Raw genomic sequence first — 25,360 nt, 5'->3', positions numbered from 1 at the left:
TATAGGTTAGGGACGTCTATACCTGAGTTTTATTTACTGATTATTATTTTTATTTAATTGATTAATTTTTTTGAGGTGCTGAAGATTGCATTAGGGCCCTGTGCATGTTGGATGAGCATTTCACCACTGTGCTCTATCCCCAGCTTTCAAGTCTGAGTTTTAAATACTGATATAAGCCATTGGAGCATGTCAGGTTTATTAGGAGAGTTCCATATAGAGTTATGATAAGATAGGGTTTAGCAAAATCCATGAGGAATATCAACATACAAGTTACTGATAGAACAGGAGCCAATTATGGTTCCCTAGGATTACCAGACAGGCATGTATGTAAAAAAGTAATGCATTTTGTCTCAGAAACCAATAGGTAAGTGTTTAGGAAAGGATGGAATATTCAAACATGTTACAAAGAAGTTAAGAAAAAGGCATTAATGATTATAAAGATGATGGACAATTGGATTTTAAAGATAATAATTATTGTAATCAAGGTGGGATCAGTTATTGTAGAATGAGTACCAGATCACATATAAGAGAAAAATGTTCATTTATTTGAATTGTTAAGGGACCCAAGTCTTTCTTTTTTTAAAAAAGATACAGTAGACAGAGCATGACAGGAAGGAACCAAACTCCCGTCTCAGAGTTCCTCCTCCTGGGCCTGCCCATCCAACCAGAGCACCAGAACCTGTTCTATGCCTTGTTCCTGGCCATGTATCTTACCACCATCCTGGGGAACCTCCTCCTCATCATCCTCATTCACCTGGACTCCCATCTGCACACACCCAAGTATTTGTTTCTCGGCAATTTGTCCTTCTCTGACCTCTGCTTTTCCTCTGTGACCATTCCTAAACTGTTGCAGAACATGCAGAGTCAAGTTCCCTCCATCCCCTATGCAGGCTGCCTGACTCAAATGTACTTCTTCCTGTGCTTTGCAGACCTGGAGAGCTTCCTCCTTGTGGCCATGGCTTATGACCGCTATGTGGCCATCTGCTTCCCCCTGCACTACACCACCATCATGAGCCCCAAGCTCTGTCTCTCCCTGGTGGTGCTATCCTGGGTGCTGACCATGCTCCATGCCCTATTGCACACCCTGGTTGTGGTCAGATTGTCTTTCTGTTCGGACAATGTGATCCCCCACTTTTTCTGTGAAATATCTGCTTTACTGAAGCTGGCCTGCTCCAACACTCATGTCAATGAACTGGTGATATTTATCATGGGAGGACTTGTTATTGTCACCCCATTTCTACTCATCCTTGGGTCCTATGTACAAATTTTTTCCTCCATCCTCAAGGTCCCTTCTGCTCGTGGTATCCACAAGGCCTTCTCCACTTGTGGCTCCCATCTCTCTGTGGTGTCACTGTTCTATGGGAAAATTATTGGTCTCTATTTATGTCCATCAGCTAATAATTCTACTGTGAAAGACACTGTCATGGCTCTGATGTACACAGTGGTGACTCCCATGCTGAACCCCTTCATCTACAGCCTGAGGAACAGAGACATGAAGGGAGTCCTAGGAAGAGTCTTTTGTAAGAAGACAATTCTATTCTCTGTATCATGGTAACTCTTGCAATAGGGTACACAGTTTGTCCAGTATAAATATTGTGATGTATATTTGAATATTATTGCAGTTCTTTCTTCCCATCACAAAGTTTTCTGTTCATATAAAATATCACATAATTTTCCAATGTTAAAAATCTGAAGTGAAAACAAAAGAGCTGAAGTGGAGATGGGTAGTTGATGTAAAGCTTTTTATCAGTAACCTGCTAGGAAGGTTTTCTGCTTGTTAATTCTAGCTGACCCTGGAAGCATAATTTAAATATTTTAATTGAAATTTCTATCTGTTAAATCGATAATTTACCATGTGTTCTTTTTTTAAAACCATAACTTAAAAAAAATTTTAGTTGTTGATTAACACACAGTATATTTATTTATTTCTATGTGGTGCTGAGGATCAAACCCAGTGCTTCACACATGCAAAGCAGGTGCTTTACCATTGAGCTACAGCCTCAGCCCCAAAACTATAACTTTTTTTTTTTAAAAAGTGATATACTGCTCTCCCAGGTCAATGCCAAGATTTAAACAACTCAGGCCAATGCTTGCTCTTCTAAATGGAACTTTTTATTCCTGAATAGAAAGTCTTTACTTATCTCTTTCTCAGAAAGTGTTCACATCATTCTCCTAACCTTTATTACTTCTACCTTCTTTCCATTTTCTGCATTATTCTTTTGTACCCAATCTGTACTTAAAATAAAATTTCCATTTACTGTGTTACAGCAGTTTAGTTTGTATTTGCTAGAAACGAAGTCCCCTTGAGGCGCTAAGTGCTGTTGAGTCTGTTTTTCTGTGGGGACAAGTGCATGGAGTACTGCATACATGGCATACGTTAAAAGTGTCTGAGCGGCAGGCCACTCCCTTTGTGCCAGGCATGTAAGTCGGCAGGCTGCTTACCCCGTAGGCACAACCCTGGGCATTAGGATTGTAGTCCCTGTGCTTGCTCCATGGCCCACTCCTCAATTGGTCGCTGCAAGGGCAGTTAGCAGAATTGCATTGATGGCTGCCTGTAATCTGCTTAGCTACTGCCTCAGTATATATACATGGTAACTGTGCAATAAAATCAGACCTGCTTCCTGCTTGGTCTCCAGAGGTCTTGATTAGTGACTCTGGAGCCACACTGTCCTCTACCCTGTTCTGTGGACCTCCTCGCTGGATGAGACAGAGCCCACACACTTTTCAACCTCACTCTTCAAGGATCACCTTTCCCTCCTTGGTTTTACAATAAACTTTACATCAATGCTCTTACATCAATGATCTTAACTATCTTTATCTATAGATCTTTATCAATCAATAAACTTTACATCAATGATCTTCTCCTGTAATGATTCCATGAAGGAAAGGGAATCTTAATATGGGTCAAAGATTGAAAAATGTGGAATTTGAACATGCCGATGCTCCACTATGTGTCAGTACTGAACCTGTTTAAGACTGCAAAATATTTGATTGTGGGGGTTCTTCTCATCTCTCCCCCACCTCAGAAATAGAATATGCAGCCTTACACTTTCCAACGTGAGCTACATGTACATTGTCTGGATTGTTATCGTTGGCTCATGAGTTTCCTTGTCCCCTGCAAATGATGACAACCAACTGTATTATTTCAACTTCTATTAAATGGCACTGACCTTCACATCTCTGCAGCCCAGACCTTCTCCATACCAAAACATAATAGTTTTTATCCTCATTTTTCAATGGACATCTTCACTTGATGATTTCTGAGTCACACAAATTTGAGCTCCATTATCTACTCACATATATTCTTTATCCTACATTCTGTTTCTTGATTCACATAACTTCTATGTAGTTACCCAGAAACAAAATAAAATATTGATACATACTATTACATAAATGTACCTTGAGCTGGGGAACAAAAGTGACCAAATTATATTATGCATATGTAACAATGAATCTCACTATTCTATATAATTTAACGCACCTATAAAATAAATGAAAAAACATACATGTACCTTGAAAACAATATGTTAATTGAAATAAGGCAGCTGTAAAGACCATATATTGTATAATTCTATTCATATGAAATATTAAATCTAGGAAAATAATAAAGATGTACATTGTCTGGATTGTTATCATTGGCTCATGATGTTGTTGCAAACTGCTGAGTATTTGTACATATGGAGAAATAAAGAGTAGTTATTAATTGGGGTAATGATTAGGTTTTAAAATTGTGGTGAAGGGTGCACCAATCTGGGTAAAAACACAAAAATAACTATTTAAATGTACACTTTAAATCAGTGAATGAAATGGTATGTATAGTATATGTTAAAAATTTGTGAATAATGTTTTTATAGTTCAGATCGATGGCTACAAAGTTACAGTAAGGTAGGAATAAGAAGTTCAGTGTGCTATTTGGCTGATAGGTTACCATAATGTACTGTGCATTTCAATAAGCTGGAAAAAAATTTTTTTGAATATTTTCCCCATAAAGAAATGGCAAATGTTTGAGGACTTAGAAAACTTAATTTAAACATTATACAATATTTACATTTGTCAAAATGTTGCAAGCTGTCCTGATAATATGTACAATTTTCATGAGTTTTTTCTGTCAGTTTAATATAAATGAAAATAAAAATGAAAAAATATTTTTAAATGTTACAAGCTTTCTGAAGTGTCTATGTGTCCTTTTATTGTGATATTCTTTTGTATCTATCAGAAGATAGTTTTTTTCCTCCCTATAGTTCTTGCACCTAGTTTTCAGTGCAATTGAATGTAGGATTCATTTTTTGTTAGATTTTTCTGGTATAAAAGAAATTGATTTAATTTAAATATTAATCCTTTGTCTTGTCACTAATACTTTTTTTGTTGTAGTTTGACACTGAGATTTCAGAGTTTATCTATGATAAAAACTGGTGTTACCTTAACAACCATAAGGAGATTAAAAAAAACAATTGACAACAATATTCAAAGGAATATTGTATGTATAGTGCAAAATGTTGTGAACCATAGTCTGCTTCTTTTATTTTTGGCAGTTAAAATAATAGAAATTTATTTTCTCTGTGTTCCAGAGAAAAGAAGTTCAAAGTGAGGTGTCAGCAGGGCCTTGGTCCCCATAAGACTGAGCAGACCCTCCCTTGCATCTGCCCAGCTCTAGGGGTAGACATCAGGCTGGAGGTTTTTTAGCTGGTAACTCTATTTCTTTGTTTTCTGCTTTCAGCATCACATGGTGCACTCTCTGTGTCTCTGCCTTCACAAAGCTTTTTTTTTTTTCTCTCTCTCTCCTTAAATGGGCATTGCTTATATTAGACTAGAGTTCACCCCCATGGCTTCATTTTAACTTGAATACAAAATACAAAATAAGGGCATATTCATAAGTGCTGTGGGTTGTGACTTCAACATACCTTTTTGGGTGACACAATTCAACCCATAATAACAGATGTTTAGGTCTGATATGCTGGTGGGACAGGATATAATGGGACCTATTTCTACTAGCTAATTGGGACAGGAGTGGGGGCTAGGTACGTGCCTGAGCAGGGGAGAGAGGGAAGCAGGATGGACTGGTCAGTGTGAGATCTGTCATATCCCCTGGTTCACTCAAAACAACAACAACAAAACAAACAAATAAACAAAAAAACAAAGAGTCTGAGGATTGGAGAAGGGAAACAAGCTCTGCTTTCAGCCAACTCTGTGAGGCAGAGGACACAGAGAGGGACTACTCAGGGGTCAAGTGTTAAAGTGTGCAGGCAGAGAGAGAGAGAGAGGGAGACTTTCTTTGCCTTTTCAAGGAACACAATGCAGCTTTGGCACAAGGAGGGTCTCAAGGACATATACTGACCATCTGAAGCACTTGCAGCCTCAAGATCAAGGGCGCTGGGAGATAGCAGAAATATTAATGGGGGCCATTGCCAATGGCAGAATAGGGCCCTTTCAAGATGGTTTTAGAGAAGATCAAGGGAGAAGTGCAAGTCCCAAATGTGGGGAGCTGCTCTGAATGACCCCTGCCTTCCAGTCCCGAAGCAGGAGGCTCTGAGCAATCACTACATTTCGTGGTAACTTGGGCGTTGCCCAGCTCGGACGGTAAAGGCAGGTCTTCAGGTGTAGGTGTCACCCCTGGGGTTGTGTTTCATTTACCTGTCCCTTGTAACCCTGCCTCTCTGGCCTTTTTTTGGATAGAACATTCTAAAGAACAAAAGTCCCCCAATAAAAGCCTACTTCCAAACGTGCTTTCTCTCTCTCTCTTGCCAGCCTCTCATGACTTTCTCTTGCTCTCCTCTTTGGGGAGCCTGACACTGAGAGTTGAGAAGCTGTCTTGAAGCTTGTGTAAAGGTAATTTGTGTCTGGGTTTTATTTGATGTCCCTGCAAATTACAAGCAACCTGAAGTTCAGCTGCCCACGCAGGTCAGGGATGGCACCCAAAGCCCCCCAAATCATCATAATCTACTTTTGTGAATACACACCCCACACACTTACACACAGAAGTGGTTTCTCAAGTAACCCCATGGGAGGTTGATATCGTTAATCATTGTGTGAGGAAAAGGAAAAGGAGAACACTTGTTTGGAACCTAGAGTTTGAGGCTGTGCATTGTGCTAGTTTTTTTTTTTTTTTTTTTTTTTTTTTTTTTTGTCTGCGACCCAAACAAGAAATACTGTGGCTTAATAAGAAAAACTTAGAGGAGGAAAAGTTTATTTTAGCTCACAGTTTCACTGGTTCAGTCCTTGGTTGGCCAACTCCATTGTTCTGGGGCCCAGGGTGACAGTCCCTGGACGGGTTAATAAAGCTCTCATTGATTTGAACTTGAACTTAAGAGTGTTTTCTGAACATAATAATCAAGTCTTGTCTGGTGAGTACCTTACTGTGTTATCATTGGTCTTAAGACAAAGGCAAAGTCACTTTCAAGCGACAAATTGTACTTCATTATTTGACCTGTATCTACCCCCACTGTCTCCTCTGTCCCCACCGTGACACTTGCATCCCACTCTCCAGCAATGCTGGACCTAAGATTGTAAATTATTGTCTCTAGCATGTTAGACTCAGTTTCCCCCAGCCTATCACTTTCTCCCCTCTGCTTCCTCTTTGCCTGGCCCATCCTGATTTATCCTGTAATATGGCACTTGCTAACACAAACCTTGCTCTTTTCACCAGATCAAGTGAGTCCTGCTGCAGGTCCCACAGCCTCCTGCACTCATGTCACACCACTGGATGTCCTGATCACTGGTGGGTAGCTGACTTCCCACCAGATTGTAAACTCCATGCAGGAAACTCCATGCCTGCCTCATACCTGCAGCAGGGCAGCTCCTGGCATGGTTCCTGATGTGGCCAAGGCTTCTTCATTATTTGTTGGCTGTCCTTCAGGCTAAGACAGATTCCTTCAACTTTAAAGGCAACAAAGTTCCGTTAAGTTAGAATTACTCTCCTGTTAAATCTTTCTGGAATTAGAATTCATTAGACTTACCCATTTGGCCCTAAATTTTGACATTCTAGTACCAAGGTCACACATGTAATTTTGTATTTACAAAAAATATTAGGGTACATGGAATGTGCTATACTTTTCAGTGATACCAGTGACTAAAAACAAACATCCTTTTACTTTAATCCACATGATTCCATTGATATTGATGTGCGAAAAATAAATATGATGAACATTTTGTAAGGTATGGGGAGGAAAGGTGCATTTTTTTAAGACTTTGCTTCAATTCTTCTTCAGATGTTCACACCATAAGTGATGGTTAATTGTTATATGTCAAATTGGCTACACCCTGATACCAAATAACAGTTCTAAATGTTGCTGCAAAGGTATTTTATGAGATGGACATCATCACCCTAGGTACATGTATGACTGCACATATGGTATGATGCTACATCGTGTACAACCACAGAAATGTAAAGTTGTGCTGCAATTGTGTACAATGAATCAAATTTATTCTGCTGTCAAATATACCTAATTAAAATAAATAAATTAATTTTTAAAATACATTTAAAAAATTTAAAGAGTATTAAAATTTAAATCATTAGACCTTGAGTAAAGTAGATTACCCTCTGTTTTAGGCAGCTTTTTTTGCTGCTGTGACTAAAGGACCTGACTAACACAATTGTAGAGGAGGAAAAGTTTATTTAGGTGCTTAGTTTCGGAGGTTTCAGTCCATAGGAGGCCAGCTCCATTCCTCAAGGCTTGAAGTGAGGTTGAACATTATGGCATAAGAGTGTGGCAGAAGGAAGCAGCTCACATGGTGATCAGAAAGCACAGAGAGAGAGAGGTCTTCACTTGCCAGATACAAATATATACCCAAAACCACATCCCAATTCCCATCTCCTCCAGCCACACCTTACCATTTCAGTTACCACTCAATTAATCCCTATCAAGGGATTAATTCACTGATTGGGTTAAGGCTCTTGTAACATAATAATTTCTTCTCTGAACCTTCTCGAATTGTCTCACATGTGAGCTTTTGGGGGACACCTTACATTCAAACCCTAATACCCTCCCTAATGTGATGAGCCTTGTGCAGTCATTTGAAGGACTTAACAGAAAAATCCTGAGTCTCTAAAGACAAAAATTTCTTCCTCCAGAATATTCTGGACTCAAGACTATAACATTCTCCTCTTTCTAGGGATCCCAGTAGGTGGGCCTGCCCTGCAGATATCAGACTTATCAGTCCCTAGGACCATGTGCAATATATTTTTAAAATAAATCCCCTACCCAAACACACACACTTCTGTTTTCTTCGGCACAACCCAAACTGTTAAATAAAACAGAGGAGGCACATTTAGAGATGTAGGAAGCTCATATCTGAGCTCAGATTGCTGGAAACTTCACTCTGCTGATGGTGTTTAATACAGCTACACCAACAGTTTTTATATGTGGACAAAAGAAAATATCCTCTGAACAAACACTTGCACACTGAGCAACACAACCATAGAAGGCACTACCAGCAGTCACACCACCTCTGGGAGGGAAGGAAACCCAACATGTCTTCCAAAGGCTCAGATCTCAGCATAGGTCCCAGGTCTAACTGTGCTTTAAAGTCTGAATTTTCCCATAATTTTCTTATTTTATAAACACCCTTATCTCTTTATATATAGCTATATGCCCCCATATATATATGTGTGTGTGTGTGTGTGTGTGTGTGTGTGTGTACACACACACACACACACACACACATAACTTTTTTTTCCTTCTCAAAAATAAAATAGCCATCCCAATCAAGGGAGAGTCTCAGCAACATTCAGCGGTTGCAGCAGGAGCCATGCCTTCTTTTAAGATCAGAGACATGCAGGACAAAGGGAATAATATGCAGCAGGGACAGGGAGAGATTTTTTTTTAAGGGAGGAAAATGATAAGGCTAAGCATGAGGCAGCAGATAACCAGGTTTTTTTGTGGCTTAAAAAATTGTTGTTAGCTCGCATTGCTTTTGTAGTTCTGAAGATGATGCACAGGGTTTATGACAAGGGATTAGCATTGCTCTGGGATGAGGCAGTATGGACTTAGCCTTGGTAAAGGAGGAAAATTCTGAGGCTACATGAAGCTTGGGCTGGAACTGACTCAAGAGGGACTTGGGAAGGCAGAGGACAGCAAAGAAACGGTCATTCAGAGACTGGATGAGGACACCAGTTCTGTTTTTGAGAAATGGCAAGTCCTTCTCCCTTTCCATTGGAGCGTCTCTGCGGTCCTGGCTACTTGCTGGAATCATCTGGCTAATTTATTTTAAGCTTGACCCTGAACAAGGAGCCAGTACAAATACTCAGAGTCAGGAATCTGATCCTCCTTGTCAATGTGCCCTGATATTACTTCTTGGGAAGTCACAGTCCAGGAAGCCAGATGGGTAGGAGGTATGTGACCCTCACCCTATGCTCCAAGTGAGGGCTCCCCTGGCCTTGTCTCCCACACTGCTGATGTCCACCTCCTGGCAGAAGCAAGCCAGCAGCAGAGCTTCATGCAAACACGCCCTGCTCCCATCTCCCTGCAACAAAAGGCACTGAGGTCAATGGGGGAGGCATGCCCACAGGTTCACTGAGCACATGCCTGGCCAGCTTCACAACAGAAGGACTCCAGGTTGGCCCAGTTGGAGATCTCCCCCTGTAATCAAGGCCACACCTCTGGCAGCACCTGGAGACCCGAGAGTTCAGGGGGAGGAAGGAGGCAGTGCTGGAGGCCCAGGGGGAACCCAAGGCAGCCAGGCCCTCATCTGCTGAAGATGGAGCAAGGCTGCAGACAACTTAGTATTTAATTTGAATAAAGAGTACAAAAATCCAACGTCATCCAAATATTATGAAGATTAAAAATCTCACCATTTGATTTTATAAATCCTGAAGGAAAAAATAAGCTTGAAATAGTAAGCCAAAAAAATAACGTTGAAACTACTCTTTAGCTTTGAAGACCCTTTTATTGACTTTGGCAAGTTTTATGCCAAATGCAATGCTAGTGTTCACATTGTATGTTTTATCATTTTACATGTTTTTGTGTTTGGGATTGAACCCAGAGCTGCATGCATGCTGGGTAGTAAACCACCAATGAGCTATACCTCAGCTCCTAACTTTTTCTTTCCCACTGAGTCAACACAGTTTATTACTGACTTGCACTTTCACTTTCACACAGACTATTTTAAAGAGCTACAACAACTGAAGGAGGGAGGGGGGACAGGTACCTCTCAGGAGCTAAGACCCCTAGAACAGCTTTCCTGGAACAGGGCAGGGGAAGGAGCATTAATTAGGCTGTCAATCTCCAGGCACCAGCTCTCCACCTGCACGCTCACAGCAAGCCAGCAGCTCCTCACACATGAGTACACACACACACACACACACACACACACACACACACTTAATAAAAATAGTATATCATCTTCACAAGGAATGAAAACTTGTCTGGAATATGCAGAGGACCTGGGGTGGCCAGTGGATGAGACAGAACAAGGCTGGAGTAGAGGGAGGCCTGAAGGGTTCTTGGCCAGGCCACTTTGACCTTGGCAGCCCTGATGCCCAGGATGGACAGTAGGGCAATATCTACCTGGTCAGGCAACACAGGCCCCTTCAGTCAACCCCATCCACTGGCCTGTGCCCTAAGGTCTCCTTCCCACCAATCCTTCCTGAGGTAGGAAGACCCCAGGGTTCCGACTGCTGTTCCCTATATTTCCTCTTTGCATCTGGGGTGAGGACTCTGAATCCCTGTACCCAATGGACAGTAGCCCAGTACAACGATGCCACAGGATGGTCCTGTAGGAAGTGAGGCAGCTGAGGCCATAAATAGCTCTGAGGCAACTGTCTTGGGCCCAGATGGTCCCTCGGTCATGGCCATGGGAGCCAGGAGAGAGGAGGGAAAGGGACTGGGGGGGTGTTAAACTACAAGGGCCATCCTAGGTTTAGCATGGGGGTACTTCCTGAAGTGATAGCACCCTCCCTCTTAATTGGGACTGGCTTCTAGCCAGAGGCCTCTGGGAAATATTCACACTAGGAGGGGGGACTTGGTCCAGGCCAGAGGTGAGGAGGAAGTCCTGATCCTTGCTTCTTTATCCCAAGCAGCCTGAATTCCTAATTAGTCAAAAGTGGCCTCTAAATGGTTCTTGGGGGTAGAGATGGAAGAAATAGGTCCAGAGGGGATGGAAAATGATGATCAACTCTGAGGCTACAAACATCAAAACAACAACAAAAAAAGACAATATAGTTTTTTCCTAGTGAAGTGGGTCAAAAACTGTTCTAGCTCTTTACCAAGAAAGCAGTCTCACAGGCTAAGGGGTAGTAAGGATTCCACCAACGAGGTAGGGCCCTCCTGCTCCTAGCTGCCCCTACCCCCTGCCAGCCTTCAAAGGGCAGATTTTAGGGAAAATTTGTAGACTTTGAGGCCAAGAGAACTGAGGTATGCAGGTAGGTGGCTGTCACAGAAGCGTGGTAGATCTAGAAAACTAATTGCAGGGAACCAGGTATAGGCCCAAGCTAGTGATGGACGGTGGGCGTGGCCTGCCTGTAATGGTTCTCCTGGTGGCAATGCTGGCTGGACAAGGGATGTGGTGAGGTGGGGTGGAGTGAGAGGGAGGGTGAGTGGGTGGTCAGTGTCTGGTCATTTCCAGTGAACAGTCAGACCAGCAGAATCATGCCAGCCACAGTCATGCCCGTCAGGAAACAACGGTTGAAGCACTCCTGGCCCTTCTAGCTCTTCACTGCAACATTATTCCCATAGAGTTCCCCAAAAGTGTCCCAGCCACCATTCTCCTAGATCCAAGTCTCTAGGTGATCATTCAGGTAAATGGCCATCCAAGTCACCAATACCTGCATCTCCTTGTCTATGCATTCCACGAACTATGTTCCCTAAAGGACAAAAAATGCCACAATGTGACCCCAGTTTACCTCATCCTGGAAGAGTTCATTCACTACCTGTTCAAACCTCTGATGACCCCAGAGTGATGTGGAGCTGGGACATCACGTCACCGAATGCCTTCCAGCACCATAGTTCAAACTTGTCACCTGCCTCCCTTAGTGCTTGCTTCACTCCTGCCATGGGGGCACCTCCGGGGCATCTAAACTCCTGCTGTGGCCATGGCTCCACTCACCATGGGGCTGTCCATCAGATGCCAGGATGGGTTTCCATTGATGGCACTGGTGGGCTCCGCCTCTGATTCAGTCCCTTCTGGGGCTTCAATCTTATTCTCTTCCACTTCACTAAACTGACTCCAGCTGTATTCTTTCTGGGAAAGCTTGTAGGACAGAAAGTCAATCACTAGCTCCCGGTTGCTCTGAGCCATTTTTAAAATAGAGATGGGCTCAATCAGTCCAGTGTCCAAAACATCTGCTCACTCACTGTGTCTGATCTCTGCTTAATGATTCTCTTCTAAGATCCAAAGCCAAGATAAGATTCTGAGAGGACGGGCTGCTCTTTGTTGAATTCCAGACCCTACTTCCTCCACAGTGCCCGCCCACTGCTCCCGGTCTGGTCTCTGCCTGTGCTGCCACCTACCAGTTGCACAGCATGTCCTCTCCAAGATGGAAGAGGCATGTAAGGTCGCCACCGCCGACGCTCAATAATCTCCCTAGACATGATTCTCTGCAATGCTTTCTGGCTTTCTCTTGCTGCCTGATTTCTGGACTCAACAGGAGACTTTAAAAATGGTAAATGGCTAGTTTCCCCTTAATGGAAACACATGAGGATGATGGCAACGTTAAATTCAAATTTGTAACTTAAAAACAAACAGCATTGACAAAGATGTGACGATCAAACACATGTATGTATGCCTTTGGGTTTACACATGCACAGTTTTGCTAATGAGGACCAGGGCCAGAGCAGGCAGCAACTTCGCTGCAAATCTCTAAGCCAGCCTCAGCCTTGGTGCTCCTTACCCCAGCAGCTAGGCCAGAGGCCACATGAACTTCCCTTAAGCAGGAACAGCAGGTGCCTTGGGCAGTGTGTGACAACCCTTTTCTGAACATTATTCTGCTTTCAGGAACTTAGCTCAGACCTGTTAAAGGAATATGCTACAATACTTGACCTAAATAAAGGTTTTGAAGGTGGCAAATAAGAGAAACTAAAGATGAGTCAAAGCCAGAGAAAGAACATATAGTTCTAAAACCTTTTACTCTTTTCCTTTTGCTGGCTGGTGTGAGAAGTTCTGGTTTGGTGACAAAAGAGGCAACTATTTGGTCAGTGAAAGGCTTGCAGCTTGAGAGATGCCAATGTTGTCCATCTCATGAGTTCTGATCCTTGGCGGAGTCTGTTGGGGGGCACAGCATGAGAAGTGGGCAGGAGTCAACCCCCACACAGACACTTGTCCATGGAAGAGACTTTGTGCCACGTCTGGAACAGCTGGGCGGGACAGAGGTGTCCTGAGAAAAAGCATCTGCTGCAAAATAATAACTATTACTAAAAACAAATCTGAGAGCATTAGGAGGAAAGGAAGCAAGACCAGTTACCTAGGTTTGCCCTGGGATTCTCTTAAAGCCTCTTCCAATTTCTGTCTAAACTTGTCGTGCTTCTTCTGCACTTGCTGGATTTTGTCCTGTTCCTCCTTTCCCAAGATCCTTAGGAAGTTCTGGAGCTCAGGGATGAAGAATGTGTCCCACTCCCCTCTCCAGTTTCATTCTTCTTTAGCACAAAGTTGAGGACATCTGTGTCTGGCCGGCAAGGAGGCACAGATAGAGGGAGCAGTCAGCAACGAAGAGTTTCTAGAAGAGGACTTGACCATCCTTGTGTATTTGCTTAAAAAGTGCAAACTTTGGGGGATTTTCCACTACCATAAACCTCTTGAGCAGCCCCTGGATGACCTTGCAGACTGTGATTGTGCTGCTGATGGGCAGCTACTAGATGATATCCAGTGGCATGTAGAAAGATGTCCGCTTGTCTGTCATCGCCCCAGGTTCACTTCCTTGATGGCATCCTTGATGGACTGGGCCCTGATCCCAGCAGGCACTGCCATGGGCCGCAGAAGTTTCAAATGCACTTTGATGAAACCCGTGTAGGTGCCATCTTCGCTCAGCTTCATGTCCAGCCAGTTCTTCTCCAGGCTATTGTGGCTGTTGATATGCTTGATCTCCTGCAGTTAGGCAGAGGAGATTCCCGAGATTCCCTCCTCCACTATCTTACAGATGTTCTCTGACAGATGCCTGCTCTTCACATTCCTTAAAAAGGTCCTCTTGGCCGTGAAGAAACAATCTTCCAACTCCTCCTCTAGGCTGCAGTACTTCTTACTGCTCATGCTCCAGCTGCACCAGAGCTGAGCGGGCGGGCGGGGCCGCCTGCTTTTGTCAGTAGGGCGCGAGTGGCCCAGGCGGCCTGACTGTCTCCTCGAACTGCCTGAACTTGCACAGCTGATGGATCAGCCCCGGGGGTCAGGACCCTGCACCCAGCTCGCGCGCCTCGCTCTTGGCCGTTCTGGGCATCTGCCATTTCATCTCCAGCCGCACGGCACTAGCTGGCTAGCTCGCTCAGCCCAGGGGCGCCATCTCCTCTGTTTTTGAAGAATTGTCGAATAAATTCTCCAGAACAGCTGCACAATTTTACACCCCCACCAGCGATGTATGGGAGTTCCAATTCCTCCGCATTCTTACCAATATTTTTTTTCCCATTTTTAAAAGCTAAAATCAACCTGGTGTACAACTAGCATTTTGGAAAGCATTCCTTGAAACTTTTAAGATCTGTAGAGGATGACTGATGACATTGAACATCTTTTCATGGACACCGGGCCAAATGGGGCCATTTATACATCTCTCTTGGAGAAATATTCCTTGAGTTCCTTTGCACATTTTAATTGGGCTTTTTGTCTTTAACACTTAGTTGTGAGAAATCTTCATACATTTCTACATATTAATACTCTTACAAACTGATATGCAAATGTTTTCTCCCATTTGTAGGTTGTTTATTAACTTTTCAGATAGTGTTTGTTGATACATACATGCTTTTTATTCATCTATTCTTGTTCTGTTGTGAGGTTCTTTTTTGTTGTTGTTGTTATTGTTGTTTGTTTTGTTTTGGTCATAATCACAGAACCGCAGCTAAATCCACCTTCGTGAAGATTACTCTTACATTCTAGGAGTTTCATAGTTTTAATTCTCATATTTAAATCTTTCAGTAATGTATGTGTTACCTGTTTGTATGTCTTCTTTTGAGAAATATCTATTTCAGGGCCCTTGCCCATTTCTTAAGGGGATTATCTGTTTTCTTTCAATGGAGTTTGTGTTCCTTAAATATATTGGATATTAATCTCTTATCAAATGCATGACTTGCTAACAAAGAATATTTGTATATTTTATTTTTCTTTATTTCTTTCATCAGTGCTTTGTATTTTTTGCTCCTATAGATCTTTGATGTATTTTTGTTAGATTTATAACAAAATATTACACTTTAAGGGGATGAGAATAAAAATGACATTGTGTTTTTAATATAAAATTCCATTGTTAGAGTGCAGGAAATCAATTGACTCATGTATATTAGCTTGGATCATACAATCTTCCTATAACCCATTTGTTAGTTATGGAGTTATTTTGTGAACTTTTTTTGGTTTACTACTTAGAGGACCATGTCAGCATCAGACACAGTTTTATTTCTACTTTTCCAATCAATCACTATTTGTTTTTCCCCTCTTATCACATTAGCCATGATTCTAGTACTATGTTGAAAAGCGGAGATGATAAGCAACAAGCTTGTCTTGTTTATGATTTTAGGGAGAATGTATCAAGTTTCCCACCATTAAGTATATAAGCTGTAGGTTATTTGGTAGCTATTCTTTCTGAAGTTGAGGTTCTTCCTATCTATAACTAACTTATAACTAACTTACCAAGGTTTTTTTTTTTTTTCATGAATGGGTACTGGATTTTGTCAAGTGATTTTTCTCTGCATTTATTGATTTGATCATGGGATTGTTTTTTCTATAGGTTGTAATGTAATGGATTTTACATTATTGATTTTTGAATGTTGAACCAGCCTCATATATCACTTGGATAGATTTCACTTGGTCATGGTTTATAATTCTTTTTATACATGATTGTATTTCATTTGCTAATATTTTTGGTTGAGAATTTTTACATCTGTATTCATGAAAGATATTTGTACTTTTCTTATAATGTCTTTATTGGGTTTTGGTATTCTGGTAATTCTGTTCTCATAGGATGAAATAAGAAGTATTCCCTCTTCTTCTTTATTCCAAAGAGGGTCTACAGAATTGGTATCATTTTCTCCTTAAATGTTGGTAGAATATACCCAAATATACTATTTGGGCTTGGCACTTTCTCTTTTGGAAGGTTACTTATTGACTCAAGTTCCTTGATTGGTACAGGCCTATTCTGATCATCTATTTCTTCCTGGGTGTACTTGTGAGGATTTTTTTTTTCGTTCAAGGAATTGGTCTCTTGCATCTAGATTAGTGAATTCATGGTAATATAGTTGTTCAAAATATTATTTTATTCCTGATGTAAGTATTTATGTCATTTGTCTCTATCTCTTCCTTTCTCTCTCTTAGTCTGACTAGAGGCATCTTAATTTCATAGATCTTTTCAAAGAAGCAGCTTTTAGTTTTACTGGTTTTCTTTATTGATTTCCGCTTCAATTACATTGATTTCTATTCTCATTCTATTATTTATTTAATTCTGTTTAATTTAAATTTAATTTACTCTTCTTTTTCTAACTTGATAAAATAGAAGTATGAACAATCATCTTTAGATCTTTTTTACTTTCGAATACATGCATTTAATGCTATAAGTTTTTCCTCTAGGGACTGCTTTTGTTGCATCCTGGTAATTTTTATAAGATGTACTTTCCTTTTCATTGAGTTCAAAATAATTTTAAGGATTGTTTGAGAATTGAAAAATTGACCTTGTATTATTATGTAATGAGAAAGGGCAAAAAAAGAACATGACAATTACTTCTGGAATTTTTCATTACATATTGTAGGACTGTGGTTTAGTGGAAGTAACTGAAATCAGGAAAAATGAGAACATGGATAAGTGGGACTATTGTGTCTCAAAACTATAAAACACTGATTAAAGAAACAAAAGATGTAAGAAATGGAAATGCATACTATGGTCTGGACTGGAAGACTCAATATTCTTAAGATGTTGACTCTTCAAAAACTTCTCTCAGGATTTAGAAAAATTCCAATCATAATTCCAACAAGATTCTTTTGTGTACAAAATGATGATCTTACTATAGAATTTATGCGTGAAGGCAAAGCTAGAAATTAAAATCAGTTTTGAAAGAGAAGAGCAAAATAGAAAGTTTCACATTTCTTATTTCTAGTCTATTAAGTGACAATGACCAAGTAAGTGTGATATTAAAGAAAAGATAGAAACATATATCACTATTGAGAGTCATAATAGCATAAAATGCAGAACTAGATTCACGCTTATATCCTCCATTGATTTTTAATACTGTAACCAAGGCAAATCAGTGGAATATAGCCTTCAACAAATGATGCTGGAGAAATCAGATTTCTCATGCTAAAGAAACAAAACAATAACAACAATAACAACAAAACCCTTTACTCCATTCCTCTCATTCTATAAAATAATTAACTTAAAATGTATCATAGACCTTGTTATTTGTGTGAGTATGAGGAGAGTTCCCATGACATCTTTCTCTGGAGTCAGAAAAATCCCAGAGACAGATGCAGTGGCACACACCTATAAGCCCAGCGTCTTGGGAGGCTGAGGCATGAAGATTGTGAGTTCAAAGCCAGCCTCAGCAACTTAGTGAGGCACTAAGCAACTCAATGAGACTGTGTCTCTAGATAAAATACAAAAAAGGGCTGGGGATATGGCTCAGTGGTTGAGTGTCCCTGAGTTCAATCCCAGTACCAAAATAAAATAAAAAGTCCCAGAACAAAAATTAAAGAACAGGTGGAGAAGGATTGAAGGAAGGTGATGTCAAGTTGCATCCACTCAAGCTGGTTGAAGCCAGTGCAGAGCTGGTTCCTGCAGCTGTGGCTGAACGAAGGGATGAGACTGATGAACCTAAAATGTTGTATCAATATATATATATTGCTCAAAGTATGTGCTCTTCTGCCAGGAACATAGAACATGACATTAGGAAGTCATCTGATATATATGAAGAGTATTTGGGAGGGTGTTAATGATGGGTGCTATGAAGGTTTTCCTAGAGAGGTAAGGAGGCAAAAGTAACTAAATAATGTGGAATCTGGGCTTCTTTTTCTAACTTGACCTGAGACAGTATTGGACATGATATGGGGGTGTTCATCTTTTTTCTTATTCCTGTCCTTTCCTTATATAGGCATATATGAGCAGGCTGCACCAGCACAGAACTCCTGCCCATTCCCCAAGCAGCCAGTGATTAAGCATCCATCCCTGAGCTTGTTTCCATCCTCAGTGTTCCCCAAAGTATAGTCAGGTGTGATCTATGGCTATAATCACTCACTGCGGCAGGACTCTGAGAAAATTGTCCTAGTGAGATCCTGAGTAATTACTTTGTTTATAATTAGTTACCCCAGGATCTGAAGTCCATCGGGAGCTGGTTCCCTATGGTGCAGCAATGAATAGCAAGAGATATGAGCTGGGGTGGTGTAGACACAGATTATGACTATAGAGGTTTTTACTTCACATGCCTACAATGAATGAAGGGAGATGGATCTCAGGTCAGAGGTCACTCTTAGAAATCCTAGGTAAATCAAGAAGGGTGGTGCTTATTTCACCTGTAGTGTCTTTTTAATCTGAAGGTATAGTTTTTCCAGGTTATGCATTCTCTAGGATGTTTTTTTTTAATGGGATGGCTTATCTGTTCTATACCCCTCTGCCTCTCACATCTTCCCAACATTCTATAAGTATTTTGTCTAATGTCTACAAGTTGAATTGTCAATGATAACATTCATAAATATCAATGTGCAGTATATCTTATGATACAACAACAAGATTATATCATTTCTACATAATGACAGCTCTGTGAGCTAGGTAGGCTTTAATGCAATAGGCTTTAAATAGAATTGCTTTCTTTTAAAATCATCTGTAAAGAATTAACATTTTTTGGACAGCCCCCCTCTTAAGACATTGTGATTAAATTTTTCTGAGAGGATCCAATAATCTGCAGTTTAAAGAAGATGTTTGTCCTTCCTATTCCTGTTCAACCCATCTACCAAAGCATTGACTTTCTGTGGGTATTAAGGAAAAATATAAAACCTGAACCATGAAGTCAGAATAAGCATTTTAACATTATGCCCAAGTGAGTTGCATGTACACTAAAGTCTAGAAGCCCTGCCCTCATTGATTCCTATGTGCACCCCGCACTGAGAATTCCTGATTTCAAGGGTCAGGGAGACATGAAGTTTAATCCATCCTCAGCACAGCAGCTGAAAGTGATGCCTCTTGTTTGTGACTCCTAGTCACACTCTTGACATCCGGGATGGAATTTCCTCAGTTACAAGGAAAGAAAAATTGTGAGAAACCAAGTATATGATTTGCAGTAGACATTTTCTTCCCATTGCAATGCCAGCAGATAATGTTCAAGTGTAAAAACTGCTAATGCAGCAGAATTAAACACCACTAGCAGGGTGAAGATCCCAGTGGTAGGCTAGGTAGGTTGGCTTCCATTATGTCTTTTTAGTTAAGGAGCTCCTTATATCTCTTAATGCCCCTCCTCTGATTTATTTGTCATATTTGGGGTACAGTTATATTAGAGTCAGAATTTTCCAGAAATCAGAACCAGATCATTTACATAGATAGATATGTGTAGATAAAGAGGAAGGGGTAGAGAAAAACGGGATAAAGAGTGAAAAAGAGATTCATTTTAAGAAATTAACTCTCATGATCATGGGACTGGCAGGTCTGAAATCTACAGGGCACGTCAGTAGAGCAGATGCCCAGTAGTGTTGATGCTACCATCTTGGGTCTGAAGGCAAACTGCAGTAGAACCCTTTTCTCTTCAGCAGACTTTCCTTTTAAGGCAAGACATCCCCCACCCCAAGAAGGGTGATTTTTTTATTGATTTGAATGCTAATCATAACACAATGCCTTCCCAGAACCATCTAGATTGGTGTTTGACTGAAGCAAGGTGGTGTGGTTTGGATCTGGAACGGCCGCCAGTCTCATGTGTTCAGAGGTGGGGTTTTGGAGAAGTGATTGGATCATAAGGCCTCTGACTTCATCAGTGGATTAATCCACTAAGGGTGGAATGGACCGCAGGGAGGTGGGACCTAGATGGAGGAATCAGGTCACTGGAGACAGGCGCTAGAAGGGGTTTATCTCTGGGCCCTTCCCTCCCTCCTTACTCTCTTTCTGCTTCCTGGCTGCCATGAGCTGAGCAGCTTTCCTTCACCACACCCTTACATCATTTTGATCTGCCTCACCTCAGGCCTAGAGCAACAGAGCCCAGACACCCATGCACGGAAACCCTAAACTGTGAACCAAAGTAAACTTTTCACCTTTAAATTGCTTATGTCAGGGATTTTGGTCATAGTGATGAAAATCTAACTAAGACTTACACATTAGGTACCAGGGCCTAGCCGAGTTGAAAGGAAATGAAACTAACCATGAAATTAACCATCACGTGTGCTGTGGATAGTGGAGGAAGAACTCAGTTAAGGGCTTGAAGGTAGAATTGTTTTTGTTTCCCCCATAATTTCTAAAATTACCATCATATTCATTTTCCCCACACCAATATCAATGACATAAGGTGAAATGAAGCATAAAAGATTTTTAGATGAGGTGCTGTGGTTGTAGCTCAGTGGTAGAGTGCTGGCCTTGCATGTGTGAGGCCCTGGGTTTGATTCTCAGCACCACATAAAAATAAACAACAAAAAATGAAGGTATTATGTCCATCTACACTTAATAAATAAATAAATAAGATTAGAAACCTCCTAGGTTCCTAGGGACTTAAAGAAAGGGGGAGTTTTAGACCAACTCAATACAAAGTAGTGAAATGAGCAGTAGATCTGATGTACCCTGATGTTTTCCATGTTTGCAAAATTACATCCATGAAATTTGTAACAGAGTGTCAAAATGCATAGCTAAATGGTAAAGAAGTGAGTTCTTGTTCTGGAAACAATTGATAGTAGCAGCAATTTTAACTTGATAGAGTTTTGCTGTCTTTTAAGGTGAAGGAATGCGTGCCTCAGCCTGAAAGGCAGCCAGTCAGTATTTATGGGACACTGACCACGTCTGGCTCCATGCCAGGGGCTTGCCCTGCTGCAGTCTGAGGCAGACCTGACTTTTCTTCATGGAGTTCCTAATCAATGGGAAGTCATCCGTCAACCAGGGATCAGGGCACTGAGTGCCATGAGATGAGTCCAGGATGCTGTGGAAACTATAGCACGATACAAGGAAGGTTTAGCTTAGCAAGTGCCACGTAATACCCCTGAAAGATGAGGGGGTAGGCCAGGTGAAGAGGGAGGCAAGGAAAGCAGGTGGGAGGCAGGAGAAACAGCAAGTGTGAAACACTGGAGCCTAGAAATGATGGCTTCAGCCCAGCACTGCTGACAGGGGAGGCAAGAGGCATTGTGCAGCCAGGAGGAGAGGCTGAGGAAGTGGGAAAGGATCAGGTAATGAAGTGTCTTTTGTGCTCCTGAAGGGAACTTTGCCTTTTTTCTTAAGAGCACTGAGAATCTATCACTGGATGTAACCAGAAGAGAGGGATGACCAGATTTCATCTTATAATGTCACAGTGCAAAAGAAAGTATTTGGAGGAGAAGGGTATTGAAGCTTAGAAGCAGGAATTTAAGAGGCAGTTCACACAGTTCAAGTGACATAGGAGGTCAGCTTGTCTAAGGTAGTGATGTTTGGAACAAAGAGTGGATGAATTCAGAATGCAGTGCAGACTCTGTAGGACTTTCTGGGTTGGGTATGGATAGTGAGAGAAATGAGTGAGTGAAATAAAACTCTCAGGTTTCTGAGTTTGAGCCTGAATTCCTTTTACTTAATATGAGAGACAGGAGGACAGGGTTGGGAAAGGAGCAGGCAGAGATTATGAATTTCACTTGGGATCTGTTTTACTTACTATACCTGTGGTACATTCAAGGGAAGATAGTCATTAAGCCTTAAAATAGGGTTCTATAGGATAGAAAGATGTCAACTCCTGAGTTTTAAATGATATTTGAAGCCTTGAAGTACATGAGTTTTTCTTGGGAGTATATATTGAATTAGAAGACTGCAAAATTTAGAAAAATTCCTAAAGAGCATTAGCATGTCAGAAACTGAAAAAGCAGGACCCAGTTATAATCACTGAGGGTGACTGGCCTGGCAGAAAAGCAAAAACCAAACCAAACCAAACCACATCAATACATTTTGTGTGTCAGAATGTTTACAAAAGAATGGAATATTATAGCATGTTAAAAAGAAGTGAAGCAAATGTCATGTCTTGTTTTAAAGATTATAATTATTCACATTGTGATATAAGATGGTAATTATTGCAAAGAGAGTGAAATAAAGATTTTTTTGAAAGACCCCTAACAGGTTATATATCATAGAAATATGTAATTTTATTTGAGTTTCTAAAGGACTGTATTATTTTCTCTTTAAGAGACTGGAGACAGAGCATGATAGGAAGGAACCAAACTCTCATCTCAGAGTTTCTCCTCCTAGGCCTGCCCATTCAGCCAGAGCACCAAAACCTGTTCTATGCCTTGTTCCTGGCTATGTAACTTGCCTCTGTCCTAGGGAAGGTCCTCCCCATCATCCTCATTCACCTGGACTCCCATCTGCACACACCTATGTATTTGTTTTTCAGCAACTTGTCTTTTTCTGACTTCTGGTTTCCTCTGTGATCATTCCTAAATTGTTGCAGAACATGCAGATCCAAATTCCCTCCATCCCCTATGTAGGCTGCCTGACTCAAATGTACTTCCTCCTGTTTTTTGGAGACCTGGAGAGCTTCCTCCTTGTGGCCATGACCTATGACTACTATGTGGCCACCTGCTTCCCCCTGCACTACATCACCATCATGAGCCCCAAGCTCTGTCTCTCCCTGGTGGTGCTGTCCTGGGTGCTGACCATGCTCCATGCCCTGTTGCACACTCTGCTCATGGCAAGACTCGATTTTTTTTTTTTTTTGATGCTGGGAATTGAGCCCAGGGCCTTGTGCATGTGCGGCCATCACTGTACCAACTGAGCTATAACCCCACCTAAGACTGTCTCTTTTGGGTGGATGATATGATCCCCCACTTTTTCTGTGACTTGCCTGCTGTGCTGAAGCTGGCCTGCTCTGACACTCATGTCAAGGAGCTAGTGATATTTATCATGGGAGGATCATTGTTTTCTTCCCATTCTTACTCATCATTATATCTTATGCATGAATTTTCTCCTCCATTCTCAAGGTCCCTTCTTCCCGTGGTATTCACAAGGCCTTCTCCACGTGTGGCTCCCACATTTCCGTGGTGTCACTGTTCTTTGGGACAATTATTGGCCTCTATTTATGTCCATCAGCTAATAATTCTACTGTGAAAGAACCCATCATGTCTCTGATGTACACGATGGTGACTCCCATGCTGAACCCCTTCATCTACAGCCTGAGGAACAGAGACGTGAAGGGAGCCCTAGGAAGAGTTGTTTGTAAAAAGAAAAATCTCTTCTGTGTTTGATGGAAACACTTGTGATTTTCATATCAATTTTTCCAGTGAATGTATGGATATTAATATTGGAATATTATTCCAGATTTTTCCCCTCACCTTGGGAACCTTTGTTGATGTAACACACTCACTACACAGTGGTTCAATACGTAAAGGAGAGGAAGCTTGGCTGAGCAGTTCACCTAGGGAAGGGGGTCTTGGTGATCTGATTTTGCCTTTCTTTGTCTTTCCCAAGTGATCCTGGGAAAGCCAGGTGTAAGAATTACTGTTTGATGTGATGTCCATGCCTGACATCCTTAAGTTATCCCAAGATCTTATCATTTTATCCAGAACTCTGCTTTGTCTCTGGTGTAGTTTTTAAATAGTGCTCTATAATCTTAGGTTAATATTAAATAAGATACAAAAATCTCAACCTTGTGGGTGAGAGCCCCTTGCCCTCCAGTGCTCCCCCAATGTCTCTTGCATATGCTCTCCTGCAGACGTTTTCACATCATTTTATCTTGAAGCCTTCTTCCCTCCCTCTCCTGGATTTATTTTCATGTTTAACATTTTCTGACTTGAACTAAACATAAATGGATCTTTCTTTTTTTAAAATAGATACTTTATTTTTGCTACAATATTTCATTTTGTTACATATTCTGGTGATTACCAAAATGAAACTTTATTATTATTTTCCCCCAGTAATAGGAAGAGTAACTAGAGGTTGGTCAAAATTTTTAGTTTGTAAGAACACCTCTCTTCTATTTTGGTATTTTGGACTTTGACAATGTATTTTATGTTTTTTTTCCTACTCTCATGACAATTCAATGGGATTAGAAAAAATAGCATTGTTGTTTTACAGGCTTAAATTGAAGTTCAACATTTTCTCATATCACAAAGAGGGCCAGTTTGAACCAATGTAAAATCACAGACCATCTGATTCTACAGTTTCTTCTCATTCTTCTCCCACTTCTGAAAGAGAAAGAGTATCCATTTTTAATTTCCTTCCTTCCTTCCTCCCTCCCTACCTCCCTTTTTTTGGTATTGGAGTGCTTTACCACTGAGCTATATCCCTAGTCCTCTGTATTTTTAATTTTGAGTAGGGTCTCTCTAGGTTGCTGAGGCTGGCCTCAAATTTGCTATCCTCCTGTCTCAGTCTCCCAAGTTATTGTACCACCAACAATGCAGTTATTTTTCTTAAACTCTTGGCAGCACTATGGAATGGTCCTTGATCTGTTTGTTTCCTTCACGCTCAGCAGTACTCACTCTCTTCTGGGTCATAAGGGTGAGGGCCCCTTGCTTAACCATGTTCAGTTTCCTCTTGATTCTAGGGTGAGCTCCCCTCACCTAACAGTGCTCACTCTGTGTCCTCTCAGTGAGCACCCCTCACCCACCATTGCTCAGGATTCTCTGAGTTCTAGATTCTATCGTTTCACCAGAGTAGAAACCCACTGGGATCTGTGGATAAGGAGCAATTCCTACCTTGACAGGACATTGTGAAATATGGCAAAGGATCATTTCCCACCATCTTGGAGAACTTCCTGAGACCTGTGAGAAACCACACTGTCCCACCATCACTGTGGTGCCTGAGATATTGCCCTGAAGGATATTCTCTCAAAGAATCTGTGTTGTGTGAATCCTGGTGTGAGCTCCCCTTGTCCACCAGCATGCAGACTCCTCAGTATCCTGAGTATGAGTACCCTCCTGCTCAGTGATGAGTCTTCTCTGTGTCTTGTGGGTGAGAGCCCCTCGCCCTCCAGTGCTCGATTTCTTTTGGTTCCTGTGGGTGAGCGCTCTTTGCCCACCGGTGCTAAAGCACCTCTGTGTCCAGGGGTCTCACCCCAGTGTGTCTTCATTGCAGTTGGTTCTTTGTTGCCTACTAGTGAGCACCACCCTTTCTCTA

At 41.4% G+C, this 25,360-nt stretch overlaps 1 protein-coding gene and 2 pseudogenes across 1 annotated transcript; 1 reads left to right on the top strand and 2 right to left on the bottom strand.

Annotated features, from left to right (window-relative positions):
- Positions 1 to 604: 604 nt before the first annotated feature.
- On the top strand, positions 605 to 1,555 carry LOC143410559 (olfactory receptor 1468-like). Its single transcript, XM_076871417.1, has one exon. The coding sequence runs from the start codon at positions 605 to 607 to the stop codon at positions 1,553 to 1,555; it is 951 nt and encodes a 316-aa protein (XP_076727532.1).
- A 9,870-nt stretch (positions 1,556 to 11,425) lies between these two features.
- On the bottom strand, positions 11,426 to 12,231 carry LOC143410558 (bcl-2-like protein 1 pseudogene; annotated as a pseudogene).
- Positions 12,232 to 13,389: 1,158 nt separating this feature from the next.
- On the bottom strand, positions 13,390 to 14,175 carry LOC143410557 (ras association domain-containing protein 5 pseudogene; annotated as a pseudogene).
- Between the last annotated feature and the right edge of the window lie 11,185 nt (positions 14,176 to 25,360).

The sequence above is a fragment of the Callospermophilus lateralis genome, chromosome 11 (genome assembly GCF_048772815.1).
Source record: "Callospermophilus lateralis isolate mCalLat2 chromosome 11, mCalLat2.hap1, whole genome shotgun sequence".
Taxonomy (NCBI): Eukaryota; Metazoa; Chordata; class Mammalia; order Rodentia; family Sciuridae; genus Callospermophilus; species Callospermophilus lateralis.
The sequence above is the reverse complement of the archived record's forward strand: the minus strand, read 5'-3'. Positions and strand labels throughout refer to the sequence as shown.